This window comes from Lagopus leucura, unplaced genomic scaffold (genome assembly GCF_019238085.1).
Source record: "Lagopus leucura isolate 7727_CA_CO unplaced genomic scaffold, USGS_WTPT01 Super-Scaffold_100012, whole genome shotgun sequence".
Classification (NCBI taxonomy): Eukaryota; Metazoa; Chordata; class Aves; order Galliformes; family Phasianidae; genus Lagopus; species Lagopus leucura.
Window position 1 is genome coordinate 6,906,451 of NW_024962267.1, and position 21,269 is coordinate 6,927,719.

Genomic DNA, 21,269 nt, shown 5'->3' on the forward strand with positions numbered 1-21,269 from the left:
AAGAAACTGGCAGTTATCAGCCAGTATTCAATAACAGAAAGCAGCCAGCTTTTTGAAGATAAACAGTGAGAATGTTTAGGAAATTGTGATAATTTTTAAGTGAAAGAGATATGAAAATTGCCAGTTTTGAAGATGAGAAGGCAAGAAGTTCAATTTTTGCAATTTCAATCAAATCAATAATTGTTAATAGATATTAAAAAACATTGCAATGCATTCAAATATGTGAACCATGTATTTTGTATTTTTAAAACAAGCTCCTTCCCATTTTTCTCAGTGAAATTTTATACTCGTTTTACTAAATGTTAGGACTTTTTTTGGGATTAGGATTTGCATCCTAATAAATGTTTGTACTTTTGTAACATATTTTTGTATCACTAGTAGATCCAGAAATGAAGAAAACAGTAAAATATTTCTTTATGCTCTTAAGAAAATATGAATGATTTATAATTACATTACTTTAAAAAAAACAACTTGGCTCAGACAAGTGTGATTTCTGCATGTTTAGTGTCATATCAACAACATATGTGCAAATGGAAAGATGAAATCAGTCTTAATGTTGCATAGCAAAGACATTGATGGTAAGAACATGGCAATATTTCTTTACTCACAGTTGAGGCAAAAGCCAGGTAGAGACTTTTTTCTGGTATACATAGAAATGAGGATTATTAATAAATTTCAGCATTAGCTTAAGTTGGCTATAACTTGAAGTATAAACTATAGTGCCAATGCTACTGCAGAATATGCATCACACTATAGGCCAAAAATACATTTGAGGAGTAGTAAATAATCTTCAACATAATTGAAGATTATTGTTCTAAATAGAAATCAATAATGCTATTGACTTGATGAATGGAATAATTATGTGAGTAGGCCTGCAGGAAGATACCTTGAAAATCACGACTTTAACTGTCAGAGCTAAGAAACAATATCATTCTTTCCAGAATATTGAAAGCTTCCAACTGCTGCTCAGGCAAGTTTTCACTGTACGTTTTTTTTTGAAGTGGAAATTTGTGATTTTTTTTGTTTTGTTTTGTTTTGTTTTTAACCACATAAATTGCATGTTTTTGTTTTTGTTTTTTTTTAATTATTATTTCTTAAATAGAAATTTCAGTGGCTGTTATTACCGTTGCATTCTTGGAATTATCTAAGAAGAAGACATATAGATGTTGCTTTAGATTTAGTTTTTCCCAAGTTTTCCTTCCATAGTATTATATATATATATATTTACATATGCAGAACAAGGAAGGAATATTAAAAAAAAAATACTTAATATCTCACCTTAGTATACAGGGTCTTCTCAACAAGACCTATGAGGTTGAGTAAAAAATATATAATCTAATGGCTCCATTTCTTTTCACAAAATATTAACTAAAACTATAATACTGGGGAAAATAACAAGTAGCATAAGATGGTTCTTAGAATTTGATAGATACATGCTTTGTGAAAACTCTTGCAACTTTTAGCAAGTTCCTGGGCATCAAGGATTTATAAAAAGAAAGGGAAAAAGCTTATCAAACTTACCATGCTTCATAACTGATACATTCTTGAAAACCATTTCAGTGATTAACTGTGCTTCTCACTGCCAAAATAAGGTTGCCAGGCGTTTTATTTGTTTGGAATCAAAACTTTTAACATGTATTCTAAGGTGATTTCTTTCTTTTTTTCAAAGGATCTGATATGTACTCAGTCACTCCTCTGACTACAGTAACAATATTTTCTGTGAAACACCTGAAAAAGAATACGTATACTGGTGAAATGCCATAAAAATGTAATTGTACAAAATTCACTTCATGTTTGATATTTGTCTGTTTCATTAAAAAAAAAAAAAATTGAGAGACACTATGTAAAGGAAAAGAGTGCAAACCTCTGTCTTCAGGTCTATATTTATGCGCACATGTACATGGTCTTATGACTCTTTTATGGGCAGGATGCCACTGACTTTTCTGTAAAGTCACACAAGTGATTTATGTGATCAGGCGATGACACATATGTGATGCATTTTTTTCTTCTTGCTTTGTCTTTAGGCTTGTGCTTTAACTTGGAGAGAAATCTAAGTTACTATCAGCCAAATTGCACCTTGTTGGAAACTTGTGTAATGCTTTGGTGTTAGGCCTGGAAGGAAATCTGTAGAGACTTCCTTCCCTGTTTTGCACAAATGACATCTACTTGGATGAAGCACAAAGATGCTGTGCTACTTAAACCTGGTATGCTTCCTTTCTTAAGTGCATTGCTGTGGTATACAAATCCAGCATAGGACTGATAAATGTTTATAGAAAGAATGACAAACTGTTTTATAACTGGCAGTTGAAGAAAACATACACTAACTTGTATTGTACGAGCCAGAAGTCTGAGTAGCATAAATCATTTGCAAGCTAGGACTTAGAAAACTTGAGTCAGAAGCTGAATAGCAGATAGTCCCAAATCAAACTAGTTATTGTTAGTTATGATGCCAAATAACCAGATGAAATAGGTGTTTTTCCCAACCAGTTTTTCCAATTCTGCAAGTGGATGGCACTTCGGATGTCCTCATTTTTTGTAAGGAGCTTTGCAATGAGCTGAAAAGACACCTTGAAGCAAAACTTTCACCTTGCTAATGGTTGCCCTACAATCCAAAAGGCTCATTTTCTTTTCAGGTTTTCTCTATACTATGAAAAGATGCTGCAGGTCATGAGTAATTTTACAGCTGTGAAATCTCTGGTTAAAGCAAGTTTGAAACTAGTTCCACTCTTCTAGACTACAGTGGCACACACCAGCTTGAAATGGACTGCTTTATCACAGTAATACAATCATGAAGACAGAAGCCATTTAGCTAAAGACTTCTCCATTATACTGCTTTAAAGAGAATGCCTGGTCCCTGAAAACATCCGTGGTACAAAGCAAGCATTACACAAAACTGCAACACTTATTTACCATTTCTTTTGATGCACAGTCCCTCTGGGAAATGCCAAAGCATTTTCTTAGGAATAAGGCAACGAACACAATATTTAATTTGCAGGAATATTTATAAGCAATATATGAAAGCCATATTTGTGTCTGAATTTTCCACGCAAGCTAGAGGGAAGAGCTGATGCCACTGATTGTAACAGTACAAAATGGTTGGTGCTGATGAGCCTGCAATTTATAAGGGCTCAATTCTCTCTTTTCCCATTGTTTTATTCTGATCGATTTGTCCAACACACCAGAAAAAAACCCACAGAACACTGCTTAATTACTGCTGGGCATTAGTGAGTTTTATTAATAACGATTTATAGAGAAATCAAATATAAATTTCAACCTAGATACACATCAAATAGCTCTGAAATATTCATTTTCTCATCACACAGGGAAACAGGAAACAAGATGAACCCCCTCATTAATCGCAGTTCATCTTCTGATCCTTGGCAGTAGGCTGAAGTAAACCAGGAACATGTTCCAGACTGAAGCTAATATCTGGTGGTCTCACAAGCTCGAGATACACTCCTTGAAGCCACAGTTTCTCTTCAAACCTTTTATTTAAAAAATAAACAGTTTATATTGTCTGTGTTTTAAATTGTGGCAGCTGCAACATTCCCTTTCATAAGCAGCATTGTAGTGGTTGATATAGGTTCTTGGTCTTGAGATGATAACAAATTAAAGATAAAATACACACTGACTCCATACAGAACATAAATTATCCTTTATCTTACTAACAATAACAAATAATTGGAGGGTACTTATGGTATAAGAAACAGGAGAATAATGAAAAAGGAAATCTGATCTTTCTATACAGTCTCCATGTTTTAATCATGCTGAATATGCTGAGTTATACATCAGCATCAAGTATAATTAATGTAATTTTATATTTGATTCCAGTGCTTTGGAATACTTGTCATCTCACAGTGATACAGAAAACAAACAGCGATACAAAAAAAACAAAATAAAACTTGTGAATCAATGCTTAATCAGCTGATTTTAAATCATGACTACTGGAGGATTTTGTGCATGTATATATTTCTTTCATTTAATAAATTCAAACAACACTGAGCGACATTCCGCTGTAATGAGAGAATTAGTGTGTGTTTATATATACATATACGTACATAGAAAATATCAGCTGCCCTACTTAATCAGCTTGCTTTTGCAGAGAAAGCAATACCAGGCTTTTGCAAAACATTCATTAGTGTCGTGCAGATGTTAAAAAAAAGTTTATGATTAACACTTTTGTCCCTCAAAAAGAAAATGCCAACATGCTAAAAATAATTGTATTCTTAGGTCATGTCAAGAACTCACTGCATAACCAAAGGAAAAATATCTGAACTTCTGGAATAGTTTGTACCCTTAAATTGTTCATTTGTAAGTTAATACTGAGATTAAGATACCTAGATTAAAGCAAAAAATAAAACAATCACTGAATACTCTGTTTCACATAAATTTCATTTTCTATCATATTATGAAGTCTTCAACAAAATTTAATACCACTGGGTGTAGATAAATGCAAAAGCATAGAAGCAGCCACATCGGGTGCTCTACATTATGCAAAAATTCAAAGGATCAGAAAGAGTGTTATATGAGTGCTTTGTAAATTAAGGTTACTGCAGCTATTTAACTATTACGAGATGTAACACACCTTACTGGGAGATGCCTAGAGACTGGCATTTGGCCTCTCACACAATACATGTCCTGGTCTTGTACATGTTCAGCTGTGGTGACATCCCCTTTTGTTGAGAAGTACCCATTTTCCCATTCTGATTTAGCCTGACTTACAGTGAAAAGTTCTGGGTTTTTATTTTTCTCTGAAATGAGACAAACACATCCAAAATTGGAAATTAAGCTTTCATTTAATACAGCAACATGCCTTAAAGCATACCTTTGGCCAAGGTGAATCACCTATCACTGTTACTATAGCAGAACAGCATGCCTTTCCAACTTCATTGCTGGCAACACAGATATACTTCCCAGTATCAGCAAGAGCTACATTTCTTTTTAACAGGTAGTAGTTATCTCCTAATTTCTCAGTCTGTAAAATAGAATGCACATAGGAGATTATTATTAGCATAAAGCAAAATATATTATCTTTCTCTGAGAAACATTTCAAGAACATTAGAACATACACTGATGTCTCCAGCAACTATTTGGATATCATCCTTGCTCCAGTAGACATGTGGTATGGGCTTTCCACGTACAGTGCAATGCAGGATTAAATCTTCTCCTTCTTGAAGAGTTGTGTGTCCAAATTTCTGTACGAAATTTGGCTGTTTTCCTTGTACTGAAAAAAATGCACTGTATTTTAAATGGCACCACTAAAGCAGATAAAGAAATATCTGTTTTAATAGTTAGAATTTTACAACACTGCAAGACTGGAACAAGCAGACTTCACTTATCTATATAATATAAAGTTTGCTGAAACACATGCAGACTAAACATCTAATAATTTCATGCATCAATGTAGTGATATTAGTTCCATGTCAATGTCAAGGAATCATGTTTGTTGTACAGGTAGTAGGTAACTATGTTGATTGTTATGCTTCAGTAAAGAGAAGATGAATATTCCACATAAATTTAAAGGAACATAGTTAAGATAGTTATTTATCGTATTTAGTGCACTATTGTACATCACATCCTTTCTTCTGATTTTGAAGCAAAAAATAACATCTCACGAAAGCACCCAGCATCTGAATCCAAAATATGATGACCGAGCTAGATATTTTTGCAAAATATCAGTGTGGGGAGTGAAACATTTTCACTCCCCTGTATTAATGAACTGATTGCTGATGTAAGCTGCTTTGCATCATTTCCATACTGTAGGTCTGAGGCCACAACACAGAGCAGAAGTGTATACATTTCACTCTCATATTCTTGCTAACCTAAAGTCTATATTAACCAGTGCCATTCTCAGCTGTTGAAAGCTGGCATACAAAAGCTGCCACCATGATTTCATTGCATGCACCTGAAGCAGGTTTTTGAATCTGCAGATTTCAATAAGAGAATCAACCAATCAAAAAAAAAAAAATCAGATCTGAATGGAAGCATGACAGTGATCAATCAGATATTATCTTGATTTTGGATCAGTATGTCAGCAGAACGTAAAAACTAGAGTGACCAATTTCTAGGCAACAAAGAGAAAAATACATGCAGAGAAAACTATTAAGTGGCTTATAACTCTTGGAAAAACATGCTTTAGAACTCAACATCGCAGCAATCTGATGTAAAATGATGTGATCACAGCCTGATAACAATTTTCAAAAAGTAACAATATTTCACCAATGGTTTTCCCATTATATCGTGATTAAATGTCAGAATCACAGAATCATTAAGGTTGGACAAAACCTTTAAGACCATCTAGCCCAACCATCAATCTATCACCATCATGCCCACTTTTTCCTGCTTCACAAAAAGAAATATTTCAGGTTGTTTAGGCTACTGAAAACCCATTCTGATGGCTTCAGGTAGGAAAAATGTTTATGATCTGAATATCCTTATCCAGAACTCCATTGTCCTTGAATATCATGGTGTAAACTCATTAAAGAGAATCTGTCTTGTAATTTTTAGTGACATAGCTCCCCCGAGTCACAAAAGAAACACACACACACAGTGTACTAGCTTAACCTGCAAAGTCTCCAGAGAAAGGTCCAGAAATAAGCATACCTTACCAGTCATTTGAGAGGAAGCCACCTGCTCCATTGCAGCTCCATCCACATCTGATTCAAACACAACCAGAGGAATGCCTCAGCCTCCCTTAGCCTACTAACTCATACAAGACCCACAGTCAGGCTGCTTCTCTTGAAAAATGAAAAGAATTAGCCCCTTCCCCTTAAAATTTATACATGTTGTGGAAGCACCCTTTCATACAGTTCCACTTCTAGTCAATCTTGTTTAACTCTTTCTTAATAAGCTTCTGTATATAAAGAAGGAGAAAGTAAGGTTAGGTTAGTAATGTGTGTCATTAGAGTATTTATGTTGCAAGGCTAAAGGGATATTTAAGTCTGCTTTTTAAGAGAGGATTCAGAAAGATGTTCATATTCTGGTATCTTGACATAATTATAGGTTCAAAACTGTGACTGCATTTAGAGAAGCTCAGTACTGTAAAATAAGAAAGCATCAAAACCAGAACAAAAGCCAGCCAAATGTACTTTTTGCTTCTACATAACATTTAAAAGAAAGAGGAAGTAAAGTATTTGCTACTTGAAATATAAAGGAAAAAAAAAAAGTCTAGCTTAGAAATTATTGCTGAAATTCACTGGCTTAAGAATGTCCTTCTCCAGCCAACAAAACTGAGAAATTGAGCATGGGTATAGTTTTAACACTACATAATAGCAATGATCAACTAGGATATAACATCAATGCAGTTTCCTCATCTGGGAAGTCTTCCAGACTATCAAGTCAAATTTCATTAAGCAATGCATTCAAAAAGTCCATTAAGATCAACTACCTTCCACACCTCGTTCAGTACATTAGCTACCGAAAAGACTATCAAAATGTTTTTTTTTTAAAAAAAAGAGGAAAATAAATATGGAAATTACAAACTTAAACCACAAGTCTCATTTCATGAGTTATTGAACCATGATTCAGAATAAAGGAAAAAAAACAGAACATAATTGTATTGATTTAAAAAGTGTATTTTTGCAAAGGGCGAAGTCTGAAATGCTAGTTCCAGCCTTGCCTACTGTAGGGCAGAGAGACTCAACACACGTCTTGCACCAAAGATGATTCTCCTCCAACCACAGAGGAGAAACATATCTCTCAACTTTGCTCTCTGTTCATTTAAAGACAAAACAATGAACATTCTAGCACTGAACTTCTTGCAGCTTTCAAGATGAAGAGCACGCATACATTAAAACTAAGATGAAGCTTTGAGTCCAGCCTCTACAGAGCACAGATCAGGGACAACTCTTCCTGTCTCTAGCCTTATGTTAATGATTAATTTAAAAGCCAGATTCCAGCAGAGGCAAGGGAAAAGGAAGCAGTATCTCTGCTTTCACTCCTGTTTAGGTTTTCTTTTTTTAATTTTTTTTTCCTTGGGACTTGCACTTAGTCTTAAGATTGAAGGCAAAAGTGATTTAAAGTGATCTGAATGGCCTATAAAGTTAGAAAAGCAGAAAACAAATCAAAACATATGAGTACTTTTAATTTCTGAATAACAGGCTTCTGGAAGAATCACGCTCTCAGTAAAAGTAGAGGACTGAAGGACAGCCATCACTCAGTAATTTTTTCCAAACAGAAAGTGAATGATATAAATAAGATTGTCATGCAGTGGCAGCTCTTCAGCATAAAAAAAAAAAAAAATCTTAGAATTCATAGAAGAGGCATTTTGTGTTTGTTCTTAACACACTTCCTAACATAATGGTTATGCAATTCAGCTTGCTCATACAGATTCCTTGCTTTATGTTTGCAGCAAACACAGAGATAAATGAAGTCACAAAGACATAAGAACACTATGCTGAATTTTACTTTCTTGAAAATTGAAAGATTAAAAATCATACTAATTATTAAAAATAGCTTTACTTTGAAACAGCACTTTTGAAAAAGAGTTAATTTTTATACCTTGGTGATCGGATCAACATTTTCAGGAGATGATCAAACTCAAAGTTGTTTATTTGGGGTTTTGTCAAATATTTTGTTCCTGTTTGTTCACTACCTCTTATTATCTTCCCTCTCTCATTGCTATGAGGTTATATTCCCTTCTGAACGTCTCTTGTTTCAAAGTTACAGGAATTTTAATAAAGTTATAGTCACTGAGCCAAAATATCTAAATGTCAGTCTTCAATTTCATCTACCCCTGCAAGTTCAAGTATGTATTCTGCTCACAGCCTGCTGCCTGGTAAATGACTTATTTACTTTATCTTGCATAATTTACTGAAAAGAAATATTTCCTGTCTCTAAATTTTCCATATCAACATAGACATAACATGAAAGCTGCAAATCAAAGGTGCAGGAAAAATCATTCAGCTTTTGCCACAATTGTTTTTACTGTACTTGCACAAGTGCTAAAATTAAAGAGACTTAATTTTCATTTAAGCATTTAAGCAGAACCTTTTACTAATACTTTTGTCAAAGATTTCATCAAATTACATAATAAATAACATCCATGGCTGTTCCTATTATGATTTGTTATACGTAGACAAGTTTTTGTTTTGGATTTACCACTTACTAAAGGAGAATGATGTGTGTGTGTGTGAGAGAGAGAGAGAGAGAGAGAGAGAGAACGCGCGCATGCTTTTGAGTATTTCCTCATCTTGATTGATTCTTTCTGAAATAAGTGCATTAAAACTTTTTAAAAGCACATTCCATAAAATAGTATCTTTCTTGTCCTATAGTAATGCTTGTTGTTAGAAACTGTTATAATTGTTAGAAATATTCAGAGTTGTACTTTTTATAAAATGACAAAAGTATCACAAGCATCTGCTTTAGAAGGTGGATGTGTTGGAAGGCCTCAGGTTTTGTTTTGAAAAATATTTGCAAGTTTTATCTAGGATACACTAAGTGCTACTTACGCAAATTCTGACAATTCTATGCCAAATTTCTGTAGTGCACATTACCACAACTCTGTTGCAACTTTAATCTGTGGAGATTACCTGCTGATATGAGACAAATTTAAGTCTGACAGTATTCATGACTGCACTGTCATATATCACTTTATACTAAGAATCTTTATCCTATAAATGAAAAAAAGAAATGAGAAAATGTCATTGGAAAAAGCACATTTTATGTTTAAAATAAATTTCAGCACCCTTCTCCCTTCCCACCATAATGGATGTGTTGATATGAGCACTCTGTGTGTACTGAGACAAGCAGTAGCTATAAAACTTCAGCTCTTCATAATGCCAACATGCTTAAAATGCAAAAATGGACCTTTGATTCTAGAAAATCCTTGTAACTTTTGTTTTTGTTTTTTTAATCTCAGCTTCATTAGGATAAAGGAAAACAAGCACATAACACAGGTATTAAGGAACAAGCAATATATCAAATGTTACATAAAAGTAGTTTGGTACAGGTGGTGAAAGAATCAGTGTAGGAAAATAAATTTCATTGTCTTAGCATGTGAGAACAAAGTCCAGTGCATTCAGTACCATACTTATTTTGTGAATAGCCAGTACATTAGTGATATGCTAATATAAATGATACACATTGTTATCCAGTCTATTCTTGCAATAGGTGGCCTGTTACCTTGCACGCGGAGAATAGCACTTGATGATATAGTGCCACTAGAATTTTTAGCCCGAGCAACATAGAGGCCAGCATCATTATCACACACCTTCTGAATACATAAAGTATGCTTTGTCTCCTTTTGGGAAAGCGTTAAGTGCTCATCAGCAGTCACTTTCTGGCCTTTCTTGTACCTGAAGCAGAGAGTCAGTTTTCAAGTCAGATTTATGTCACTGTATGCCAAGCAGATCTTTCCAAGTTACCAATAACCTTACAACACAAAATTAGTAGCAAAGAAGTTCACAGCTGTGCTTTCAGTCCTCATGTTTAAAGTTATATCTAAATATTTGAATTCTTCAAATTGCTGCAGAAGATTTTCTTACCTCTGGAAAACATGGCTTTGAAAATGGTTTTGCATGGACAAGTCACCCAGTTATCTCATTGCAGTATTCAAGACTGTAGCATGAAGGCCTATACTCTTAATTTTGCTAGTAAAGTAGTCAATCCTTATTCAGTTTGGAGAAAACAGGATCTTAAGATGCACAAGCAATACAGACATTGCCAAACATCTGTGTTCAGCAGAAAGAAGAGGCGAGGACCTGTTTCTCCACCACAGCCCACTCACACTTTTGTAGTTCACATCAGGCAGGATAGAACAGGTATCATATTCTATAACTTCAGAGTCTGTCACCATGTATTGGTTTTGCCTACTAATATACATTTTGGAAGTGAGAGAAAGTTCTGGCTCTTTTTAGCTGGTCGCATTTCAGCATAACCTAACCTGAACGCAGATGTGATTTCCAAAGAGTATATCTAATGAAATGTTGACACTGGTACCAAATACATGATTTCAATGTTACCATACTGAATTTTTAAATTATAAACATATCACTTATCTATTTTAATAATTTTCTAATTTGCTTTCTGTGGAATGCTATTCTTTAAAAGATCAGATATCAACCATGAACACTCTTACAAGCTAAACTAATGCTTTCTTGTGATAAAACGAGATTGAAGGTACATGGTTTTACCAGCACTACTCCTCAAAGTATATGGAATGATTGGATCTAGAGCAAAGTAACTTTATTGATACCAATAGAGGATATATCACCAAGATTGCAGAATACAGTATTTTTCTCAGTGCCATGGAAGAAAATTCAGCTTACAGTTTGCCTTATTGAAATGCTTTGTCTTCTGCAAAATAGATATGCTTTACATGTGTACTTTTAGAAACATTTTCAAGTTAAGATCATTAGGAAGCATATATTATTTTAAACACATTAAAAGAAAGGCATCTATGGTGAACGTCTAGTGTGAAGGAATAGCAAATGAGGGAAAACTTAGTGAAAAATAGGCCAAAAAACACAGGACTAATACTGAAATCTTGAAATCCTGTCCTCTTGTTCAGCCAGTACCTAGTTTTGCATGGAACTTTTAAAATATCATACTGAAAGATATGATGAAGTATAAAGAAATTTGATTAGACATAGAAGTTCAGAGATAGGACTGTGCAAGAATACAGATATATATAAAAGGTACTCAGACAGATTTTTTTTATGTGTAAACTACCTCCAATTTTGAACAACTCGCTCACGTATTTATAAATATATTTGTCTCTATGTATATTTAGTGACTATAAACTGTGTCCATCTGTCTATACACTGTGGCAAGTACCTCAAAAAAGAAGCAGATTTAGAGTAAATTGGGAGTGAGCATTTAAGACAATACTGAACAAAGGGAATGTTGAAGTATAGAACATAAAAAATACTTGACAAATCCACTTAAAGAATGTTGAATATGCTTTCAGATGTTCAGTGTTCTCATTATACTTAAAATTATGTACAACAATTATTTGAAGTAGGTTAATCGTCAAATAATTCTGAAAGTGAGAACCATGCAGAAGTGTGGAGTGGAAAGAACAGAAGGTGTTTAGTCTAGTCTATAGATTAATAGAATATAGTTGTAAGTGATTCAAGGTGCCTCACTAATAGGTATATTTACTTTTTCTCATTGTAAGCTACCCACCATGTCAGTGTAGGCTCTGGGATTCCTGTTACTTCTACTTCCAGAGTTACCGGAGAACCTTCCATGACGGTTACATTAGACAGAAGCTGGGAGAAGTTAGGAGCCTGTCCAGTTAGGCAGGCCATGCTGTTCTTTTCTGATGCACTTTTAATCTCTTCTCGGATGACCATCTGCCTCTGACAGCTCCTGGTGGCGTCTGATTGAAAGACGAAACCTGAGAATGCATCAGGCAAAGCATGCAGCCTGTCCTGGGTTTTAGTACAGTTATTTGAGTCATGCAATTGTTCTTGTGTTTCTGCCATGCTTTTATGAATTTCAAGGTGCTGCAAAAGTGTTTTGCGCGCTTCACTCATCGTGCTATATGCTGGTTTGGCACTTATTGTGCAGGAAGCAGCGCTAGCTTCACATACTGCTTGTAAACTACAAGGCAGAGGAGAATCTGCTCTGACTTTTGGACCAGAATCTGTTGAAGAGATACAAAACTTCTCAAGCTGAGCTGATGGCCTTTCCATTCTAGTATTTGTAGCATCAGCATAAGCAGAATTTATTAAGAGATCAGATGATTCCATCAATCTTTTATCACTGGAGGTTTTCTGCATTTGCAAGCTATATGAACTGGCATGCAAATTATGAGAACTACAACAGCGTTGCTCTTCTAGCTCGGTTTCAGAATGTAAAAGATTGGACTCTGGTGTCTCAGAAAGTGGTGGCAAAGAGATATCATCAGGTGATATACACTCGTATTCATCTCCAGAGGGTATTTCTTCTGCCAGGAATTCAGTCTGTAAACTATCCTCTTTGGCTGAAGATGACAGCTCTGTATCCTGTGAAACAAGATCCTCACCAGCTGGGCAGATAATTGGAATATCAGCCAATTTATTCCTCTCCTTAAATTAGGAGGGGATAGAGAAGAATGGAAAGAAAGGAAAAACAGAGAGAGAGAGAGAACAGGTTATCATTTAAACCATCACCTTTTCATACAAAAGCTGGCAAAAAATATTTGAAATCTTTCTTCTAGTTAAGCTTAATTAATGTATCATAAGAAGAGGAAGAAATAGGTGGAAAAGGATAGTCATCACAAAAGCTTGCTGCAGCTAACTAGAATTTCAAACTGTTTGGACAAACTACCAGATATAATAAGTATTTGTTCTAATCATAACAGGAACAATAAGAAAAAGTACTTCATCTGTAAACAAGTGGCAACTTGTGGACTTGTAGGAGGTTTTCATAATAGCATTTGTGTTTGGTGGGTGGGTGTACATGCAAAAGGAGGTGGCATGACATTTATATGGGAAACATTTACATAATAAAAGTAGATTAATAGCCAAGCTACTGGACTTCTGTTACTTGATGTTCACGTATTGAGGAGTTAGAGTTAAATCAATATCTTCAAGATATTTTTTCAAACACATTGTATTTTCTTTATTTTGTGCCAGTTGTTTCAAGATCTCATCCAAATATTAACAAAAAACAATGTCAAGATTCTTTTTATTTCCTTCTACCAAGAATAAAAAAACCTCTCATTTAAAAAAAAGAATTAGATGCGGCGTGAGAGCAGCATTCACCGCACTTTTATCCAAAGCATTCAAAGCACTTCAAAGATGAAGTTTGTGTTAAAGGTTTTCCACAATTATCTGATAAGATCCAAACCTCAAATTGTCTTTCAATATGAATAGTGATATAAAAACAATCAAAATTGAATTTCCAAATTGGTGGAAAGCATAAATTTTTCACCTTTCAAATTGCACAGAAGAAAATAAAACCTTGATTTATACTTCCTAACGTGTCATATATTCAAGTGTTTTTACTGAGGTTCTGACTAATGGTCAGCTATTTCTAGAAAATATTTCTTTTTAGGGATTAATTTCAATATCCTCATACATTCTCTCAACTTTGCAAATTTGACTGTCACCCAGCTCTTATAACCTTACCATCAGTGTTCTAAGTGACCATATCAATTTTATACACAACCAGGTTGGCAAGTCTTTCTTAAATTACATGTTAATAGACACCTAGGCAGAAAATCTAGGCTATTTGGTTTGAAATACATCAGCAAATTTAATAAACCAAATCTGATTAAATATTAAGATTAAATATTAAGAAGTCAAAAGTGACTTGAGAATATTAAACACTGAAGATTTATATTAAAAAAAAAAAAAAAAACAAAAAACAAGACACATAGGCCAAATTTTCCAAATAGTATAGGCTGTCTGAATGAAATTAATGGTCTATACATATTCTGTTCAAGAGCCTACACATACATGTGCACATTGGCATACATTTGGGACATATCTGTGAGAAAGCCACAACAATGTTGGAATCTTCCATTAACTAATCTAGGATCCTAGTGCAGGGCTTTGCTGCCAGTTTCGTAGTTATCACATCTCAGAAGTCACAAAAGAGTTACTCCAGACATTGCTTTAAAATGACCCTAGAGAAACTGCTGATGTTCTGGTGAAAAAAAATTGTAGGTGAGCTGTGAGCAAACTGTAAGAAAGGCTTTAGCAGCATGAGGGCTTTTGCCCTTATCTGCCACTTGTAATCAAATCAGTAAAAAAAAAGCACCAAAAGCACCAGTTTTTAGAGAGTTATGTTATTAAAGCATATTAATATTGCAAAAATTAGATTGCAGAAGCATAGACAAAATTATATGTTGGATGTGAAATTGGAAATGGGCCAAGTCTTTCCCAGAAGGGATGGAAATTTAAGACAGAAAAGACCTAGTAAGAATGAATCTGCTTAAGCATGGAGTAATGAAAAGGGTGGAGATATCATAATTGCCGTATTTCACATCTCCCATCAGCAGCTGAGGCACAGTCTAACAAGGACTGATAGGGCTGTGACCTAGCAAAATAAAAAATAAAGCTATGGCTTTCTGCCAGATTGTTATTTTTTTTTTTTGAACAGACAAAATTCTGAGTGAAATCTGGGCTCCAAGTCAATGGTGAAAGCCCTATCAACTTGGAACCGAGATGACAAAGTAAATTAAGCTCAGTTTTGGTTCACCAGCAGAGAAGATGATGTTCTATATAGATCTAAAGGGAATGATAACATCAGTTGAATTTCTACAATTTAAAACAATTTAGTGTAGCATTGGTTTACATTGTCATCTTGCAAAACTTTAGATCTCCAAATCAACTCCTAAATTATCCTACCTTTGTAAAGACTTAAATATGCTATCATCCATTCCCATGTAACCTGAAAGTCTGATACATTTACAAACCAATACCCCAAGGCTTCAAATTGTTCATCAAGTTAGAACTAATCTCTAAAAAAAAAAAAAACCACCCTTTTTTTATTGCCTGCACTTCTAATACTGCATTTGTTCATTGACAGTTTTAATACCTCTTGTATTTATGATATATCAAAAATGTCTATGTCCTAGGATTTTATTACAATTCTAAATGTATACCTAGCCTTTAAATACTTTGCTTTTGTGCATTATCTCAGCATGCCACTGATACCTATTTAATGTTGATAAGAGACAGAATATTGTTTCTCTTCTCAGTATCGTATTTTGAATTTATAAGCAATATATCTGACCCCATTTGAAATAAAATAAAAAACATTTGAAAATTTATGTTAAAGATAATGATTTCTCTTTCTGATGAAGATTTGTGACTTAGAAAGCATCAAAACTTCCACCTGTTCAAATTGTGTTCAAATTCTGAGTTATGTAGCTTTACTTATAGAATATTATGAATAATTTGAATATTTTCATTCTGTGCATCTAGAGGTCGAATGAATTTTAGAGTTCTAAAAAATACTAAAAGCAGTCTCCTTTATGACTTATCTTCCTTAATGCTGAATATGTTCTCCCTTGAGAAAGCAGAAATGGTCACATAGAAGATGGCTGTGTTAGGAATAATGCATCAATAATACTTAAGGAAAAAAAATGGTAAAAAAGTATGAAAATAAGAGTTTCAAAAAGTAAAAACAGTTCTGTGTGGAGGATGTTGAGGAGATATACAGACAAGTAAAAAGTATGAAAAAGAAAACTGCGTAGGGAAAAAAAAATGTGGGTTGCATGGAGTATCTAAAAAAAAAAAAAGACAAATGAAGGTACCAAGACTACACTGACACAATTTACCTTAAGGGATGCCCATGAGTGAAAATTAATAAACTTTCCAACAATGTACAAAGCCTCCTAACAAATGAGGTTCTAGTCAAAACAAACCAACCTGATGCTTTTCTTCATCTGGTTTGTCCTCACATGCTTCTTGACTATTTCCTTTTTTTTGAACAGTAACCAGCTCTCCAGCAAAGTCATCTTTCTGCCACATGAAAAGAAGATTAAGTTGATGCACAACAGAAGACAGTAATCAGTAGTTTCACACTGACTTGTACTCAGTGCAATGGTGTAGCACGTCATCAGTAAAAGTGTATGTTACTTAATGACAAACATATTCAACAAAACCTAATTCATTCATTCCTGAGTGAAAAAAGGCAACATATTTCAAAGCTAAGGGCTTTGTTTCAAAGGAAGGGCAAGTATAAGGCACCCTAAGGCTGCAGAAATCAAGTGCTTCACCAAGAATCTGAGGAATACTAATCAATCTGTACAGGGCATAAAGAATGAAAAATGAAGGATACACAGTATGACATTTTCCTTTCAATTGTTGCTGTTTAAAAAATGACAGGAAATTGAATTCCTATTCATAGCATTCCATACTCTTGGTGCCTATTTGTTTGGCTAATTTGCTAAATTATTTCTGTCTCATAAGATTCATACGTAACTACTGACTGCAAATGTACAATCAAAATATTAGTCTTAAAATCTTAGACTATGCATTTATAATAAAAAGGAACATCTGTCATTTGAAGAAAATTGCATAACTACTCTGTTGCAGAAAATTTCCTTGTCATAATACTCAGTTTGAGTATTAAGTCCTTTTTTTCTTTTAATAATATCTAGGATGAAAGATTAATGAATAATGAATGACGAATGAATGATTAATGAATAAATACTCTGTGTGTGCGAGGGGGGAGAAGAATGTTCTCCAAATAACTCTCTCTAATAGATAACTTCATAATTAGCAAAATTAGTCAAAGTATTATTTTGAACTGGCAAAAAAAGATTAAAAGATGAAGCCCTGTCATGGCAGAATCTGGAGCTATTGATGTACACCTTTCTATTTAGATACATGTGAACTGAGAGAAGAATCTTGAAAAAATAGTTACATACACTGAAATTGCTTCACGCTAGCAGTGAAAAGCAAAGCTTTCTTTTTATTTACTTAAAGGCTTTTGGAACTCACTTGTGTCTAGAGGCAATAAGAGATGCCAAGATACATTAATGGATAATCTGAGTGTTAAGCATTTTCTATACTACAGGAAATAATGGAAAAATTGCAACAGCACAAAGTGAAACAGCATTCAACACCAACAGGATATTTGAGCATCTTATGTATTCCAGCTTCACAGAATTACTCCATCAAGTATCACTGCACATGGTTTGATGCATTACTTTGAGAGTGAGGCAGGATGGAGTAAACTGTGTCTATATTTCAGAAATTTATCCCTCCATCACCTACTTCCTGTAACTAATCAGCTGTGCTTAAAGAAGCTTACAGGAATACAAAACTAAGATATTTGTTGTCATCCTTAACATTTATAAGCCAGGCTTTTCTAACTTAAATGACTTTGGTTTTAACACAATTTGTGTTTTGGTGTGTTTTTTCCTGTTATGAAATAAGTTAGGTTGTTTGGCAGTCTTTAAATTTGGCACTCATCTGTATTTCAGAGCTGAGAAAAGCATGACATTCTTCCCTAAAAGTTACTTGAAAGATATAACAAAAAGAAGTCTGAAAGAAAAACAAACAAATAAAATCAACAACAAAAACAGGGTGAACATCTAGCGCACAAAGAAGTGGCGTTTCACTGTTTTGTTATGACTGCTGTTCTTGGACAAACGAACCAAGGAATATTTCAATACAGAAGATCATCAATGGCATAATAAGTACTGTATTAGTAGTTCAGACACTAAACCTGATATATTCATGCAGATACTACATATTCCCAAGGCAAAAGAAAAATACCTGAATCTCTCTAAATTCTCTCAGCGATCTACACAACTCATCAACAGAATTAAGGATTTCTTTGTACTTTGATACAGCTTTTTCAACATACTTATTTCCTTCTTCAAAACCTGAAATGGGAAAACAAAGCTTCTTTCTATGAAAAGAAAACAGAAAAATACAAGCCTCCCCCCCCAAAAAAAATAACAAGCCATAATACCTCAGAGAAACATATAACAATGAATGTACTTCATAACCTCCATATAGTAAGTATATTTTAAATCTGTTTTATTTTGCTGAAGGAGCTCTGTAGTATAGAGAAATGCAGTTTCCTACCTATTACTAGTTTTCTTGACATCCTGCCTCATAGTATCTGCAAGTCTTCTACTGGGTTTCTCCTTGATGAAAACTACTACTATGTGGTCAGTGACACCGCTTGAAAAAGTGCTGGCCTCAAACTGTTTCCTGAACTACCAGACTGATTATATAGCTAGAAGACATGTGAATCCCTATTATAAGATATAAAAAAAAAACAAAGGTGGGATGGAAAAGTTTTTTTCCGCAAACTAAGTAAATAAAAAAACAGCACAAAGCAGCTTCTTTCCCCCAACATTCCTAATAAGATAATGAGATCATTTTAAGAATCCATTCTGCCAACATATTCTCCAGAAATAAGAATGTTTAAAATGTTTAGAGGGTTAAAAATTAAGACAAAAAAGATCGGTTCGCTAATTAGTCTTCCCAACACCAAGTCAGAGAAATTTGAAAGCACAGTTCGTTGAAATTTTATCAGATTTGTTATTTGACTTTATAAGCTGCACATTATCCTTCCACATTTGGATAGACACTTTATCTTTGAATAAAGTAACTTCAATAGGTGCAGAAGCTGTGAGCTGGAGAAAAAAGAAAAACATTAAGTTGGCTGACCTGCGTTCTTTTCAGTCAACAAATTAATGTTCTCAATTGATACAACTGCATATACAATTTTTACATAGTGCACTTTTTTTGGATATACATAAAAATTAGCAATCAAATACCACTAGCTAGTCACAACACTAAAAATTCATCCATCATTAATGCATAACTCTTTAACATACTGTGATTCTGTGATACTTTGACTTCAAAGATTTAGTCTGCTACGAGTAATCATAAGCCATGAAGTCTTAATTCCAAACTCATAAATATTATTCATGTTCAGATTACAGGGTGAGCACAGTCTGCATACTGCATAGGGAAAACCAGGTAATACCAGGCTGCTGAGTACTTTTGTATTTTTATTTTTGTATTACTTTCCCTGAAATCCTTCACATTTTCAAGTCTATACTCTATAACTTTTGTTGTTTTTAACTTTGTGAAAAGTTTTATTCTTAAGTCAACAAATCTAGAAATCTGCTTCCTTCTGTCCTAAACAACTGTATGTGATGTTCCTAAGGTTTTTTTTCCCCAATGTTACTAGATAGATCCTTACCATATAACTGTTCAGCCAGATCTATAATCTGCTGAAACTTCTCTTCTTGTTGAGGCACTGTAGACTCAATAAACTTATTGAATTGCTTGTAGAGGGTCTCCACTGCTTCTCTGGTTTTGCATTCAGCGAAATACTTGCCAACTCTAATGACTGTTGCACTAACATCTTCAAAGCAAAATTGACACTGAAGTAGATTGAAAAGGATAAAAAAGGATAAACACTATCAGAATGAACAAATATCAGCACTTCAAGCTTTTATAAAATAGATTAAGCTATTCTTATAATTTCAGTAACCAGTTGCATAGATTTTGCCTTAAATATTGTGAACACAGCTTAACTTCAAAAACATTTTTCATTATGAATGTTGTTACAAATATTAAAAGCTGTTCCATTTTCTTTAAACACTAGATTCATAAGTTAAAGTTTCTGCAAACATGTTTTAATTCCAAGTTCTTTCTATTCTATATATTAGCTGCCTAACTTTGCAGACTTTGTATCATGGCCTAAGCAAAGTTGCTTAGATTTAGTTCACTGGCAAAACAGTCATTAAAGATTATGAGAATCTTTCAACAAATGAGAATGGGCTTTAGAATGTACCCTTAATAAATATTTTTGGTTAATAATACTGAAGAGATCATTTAATCTCTTACTTACTCAACATCTGTATTACATCATCACAGGAAGTAGCTAATAATTGACTTAATTTTAACTGACATTAAAGTCAGCATTTAAGATTATACCTATATCTGAAATTTTTGAATAAGTTCTACTTCACACTGAGTAAGACGACATCTTAAAGACTATCTCTGGAAAATAATCTCTTTTTCCCAAAGTATAAAGCTGGATGTAAGTGTTAATGTAAATCCACAACATAAATTGGATTGCTAACTTACATGAAATGACACATTTATCTGATCAGTAAACAATGAAAACATTTTAAAACAAACTTTACTATTACTATCCATTACTATCATTAAGGGAATTTATTCATCATGCATTTAGATGAACTTGGAGATCAGTGTTATTTCTAAAGATAAACAGTGATGACAGGAATGTGCTTGACACACAGATGCACCAACACAGTACAGCAAGAAGGAAAGTATTGCTACAAACTATTGCTAAAAACTATACAGCAATTCAAAAAATGAAAGGCAGTCTTCAGGTGTATTAAAAACAAGTTAGAGAATTCTGCAAAGCAGACTGCTCTCTGGGAAAAAAAATACTTAATTTACCAATTAAGTATATTAAAGATGTGCGGATATAATAACATATATATAGAATGTATATTATTATTATATATCATATGCATAAAATATTTTGCTGCTGTTAAGGTATCAAACATTTTACATTTCAATTCCAGAACTGCACACTTTATAGGCAACTCTTTCTGACAGCTAACAAATTGATTATCATGATGACTTCGCTCTTGTGATTTGACAGCTGTTAAAGAATGCCTTGTGGCTGTGTTGCCCCAGAATACTTACAGAAAATGAGCCCAAAAGTAAAGTATGATTACAGATGTACTGAATCACCATGAAAGTCATATGGCAGTAGAGGACTCAGTCTTAAGAATAGCAGTGCAAGAATACAGTTAAATTCCACGTTCAGCCTCCCCCCCCCCCCCCACCACCTCTACAAGGTTACAGAAAAAAAGCAAA

At 33.9% G+C, this 21,269-nt stretch overlaps 1 protein-coding gene across 9 annotated transcripts in view; it reads right to left on the minus strand.

Moving 5' to 3' along the window:
* Positions 1-3,208: 3,208 nt before the first annotated feature.
* CCDC141 (coiled-coil domain containing 141) overlaps positions 3,209-21,269 on the minus strand; it is a 53,959-nt gene continuing 35,898 nt past the window's right edge. For 2 of the 9 annotated variants that reach the window (XM_042874522.1, XM_042874521.1), the window contains exons 20-28: positions 19,612-19,795; positions 18,165-18,274; positions 16,308-16,400; positions 12,127-13,013; positions 10,123-10,295; positions 5,070-5,224; positions 4,846-4,975; positions 4,586-4,751; positions 3,209-3,485 (exon numbers count right to left, since the gene is read on the minus strand). In XM_042874522.1, the coding sequence (XP_042730456.1) occupies positions 3,353-3,485; positions 4,586-4,751; positions 4,846-4,975; positions 5,070-5,224; positions 10,123-10,295; positions 12,127-13,013; positions 16,308-16,400; positions 18,165-18,274; positions 19,612-19,795 (2,031 nt within the window). In that variant the 3' untranslated portion in view covers positions 3,209-3,352. Of the gene's footprint in view, positions 3,486-4,580; positions 4,752-4,825; positions 4,976-5,069; positions 9,612-10,122; positions 10,296-12,126; positions 13,014-16,307; positions 16,401-18,164; positions 18,275-19,611; positions 19,796-21,269 lie in introns of those variants that run through there. The other 7 variants (XM_042874524.1, XM_042874523.1, XM_042874525.1 and 4 more) reach the window with 7 other exon arrangements.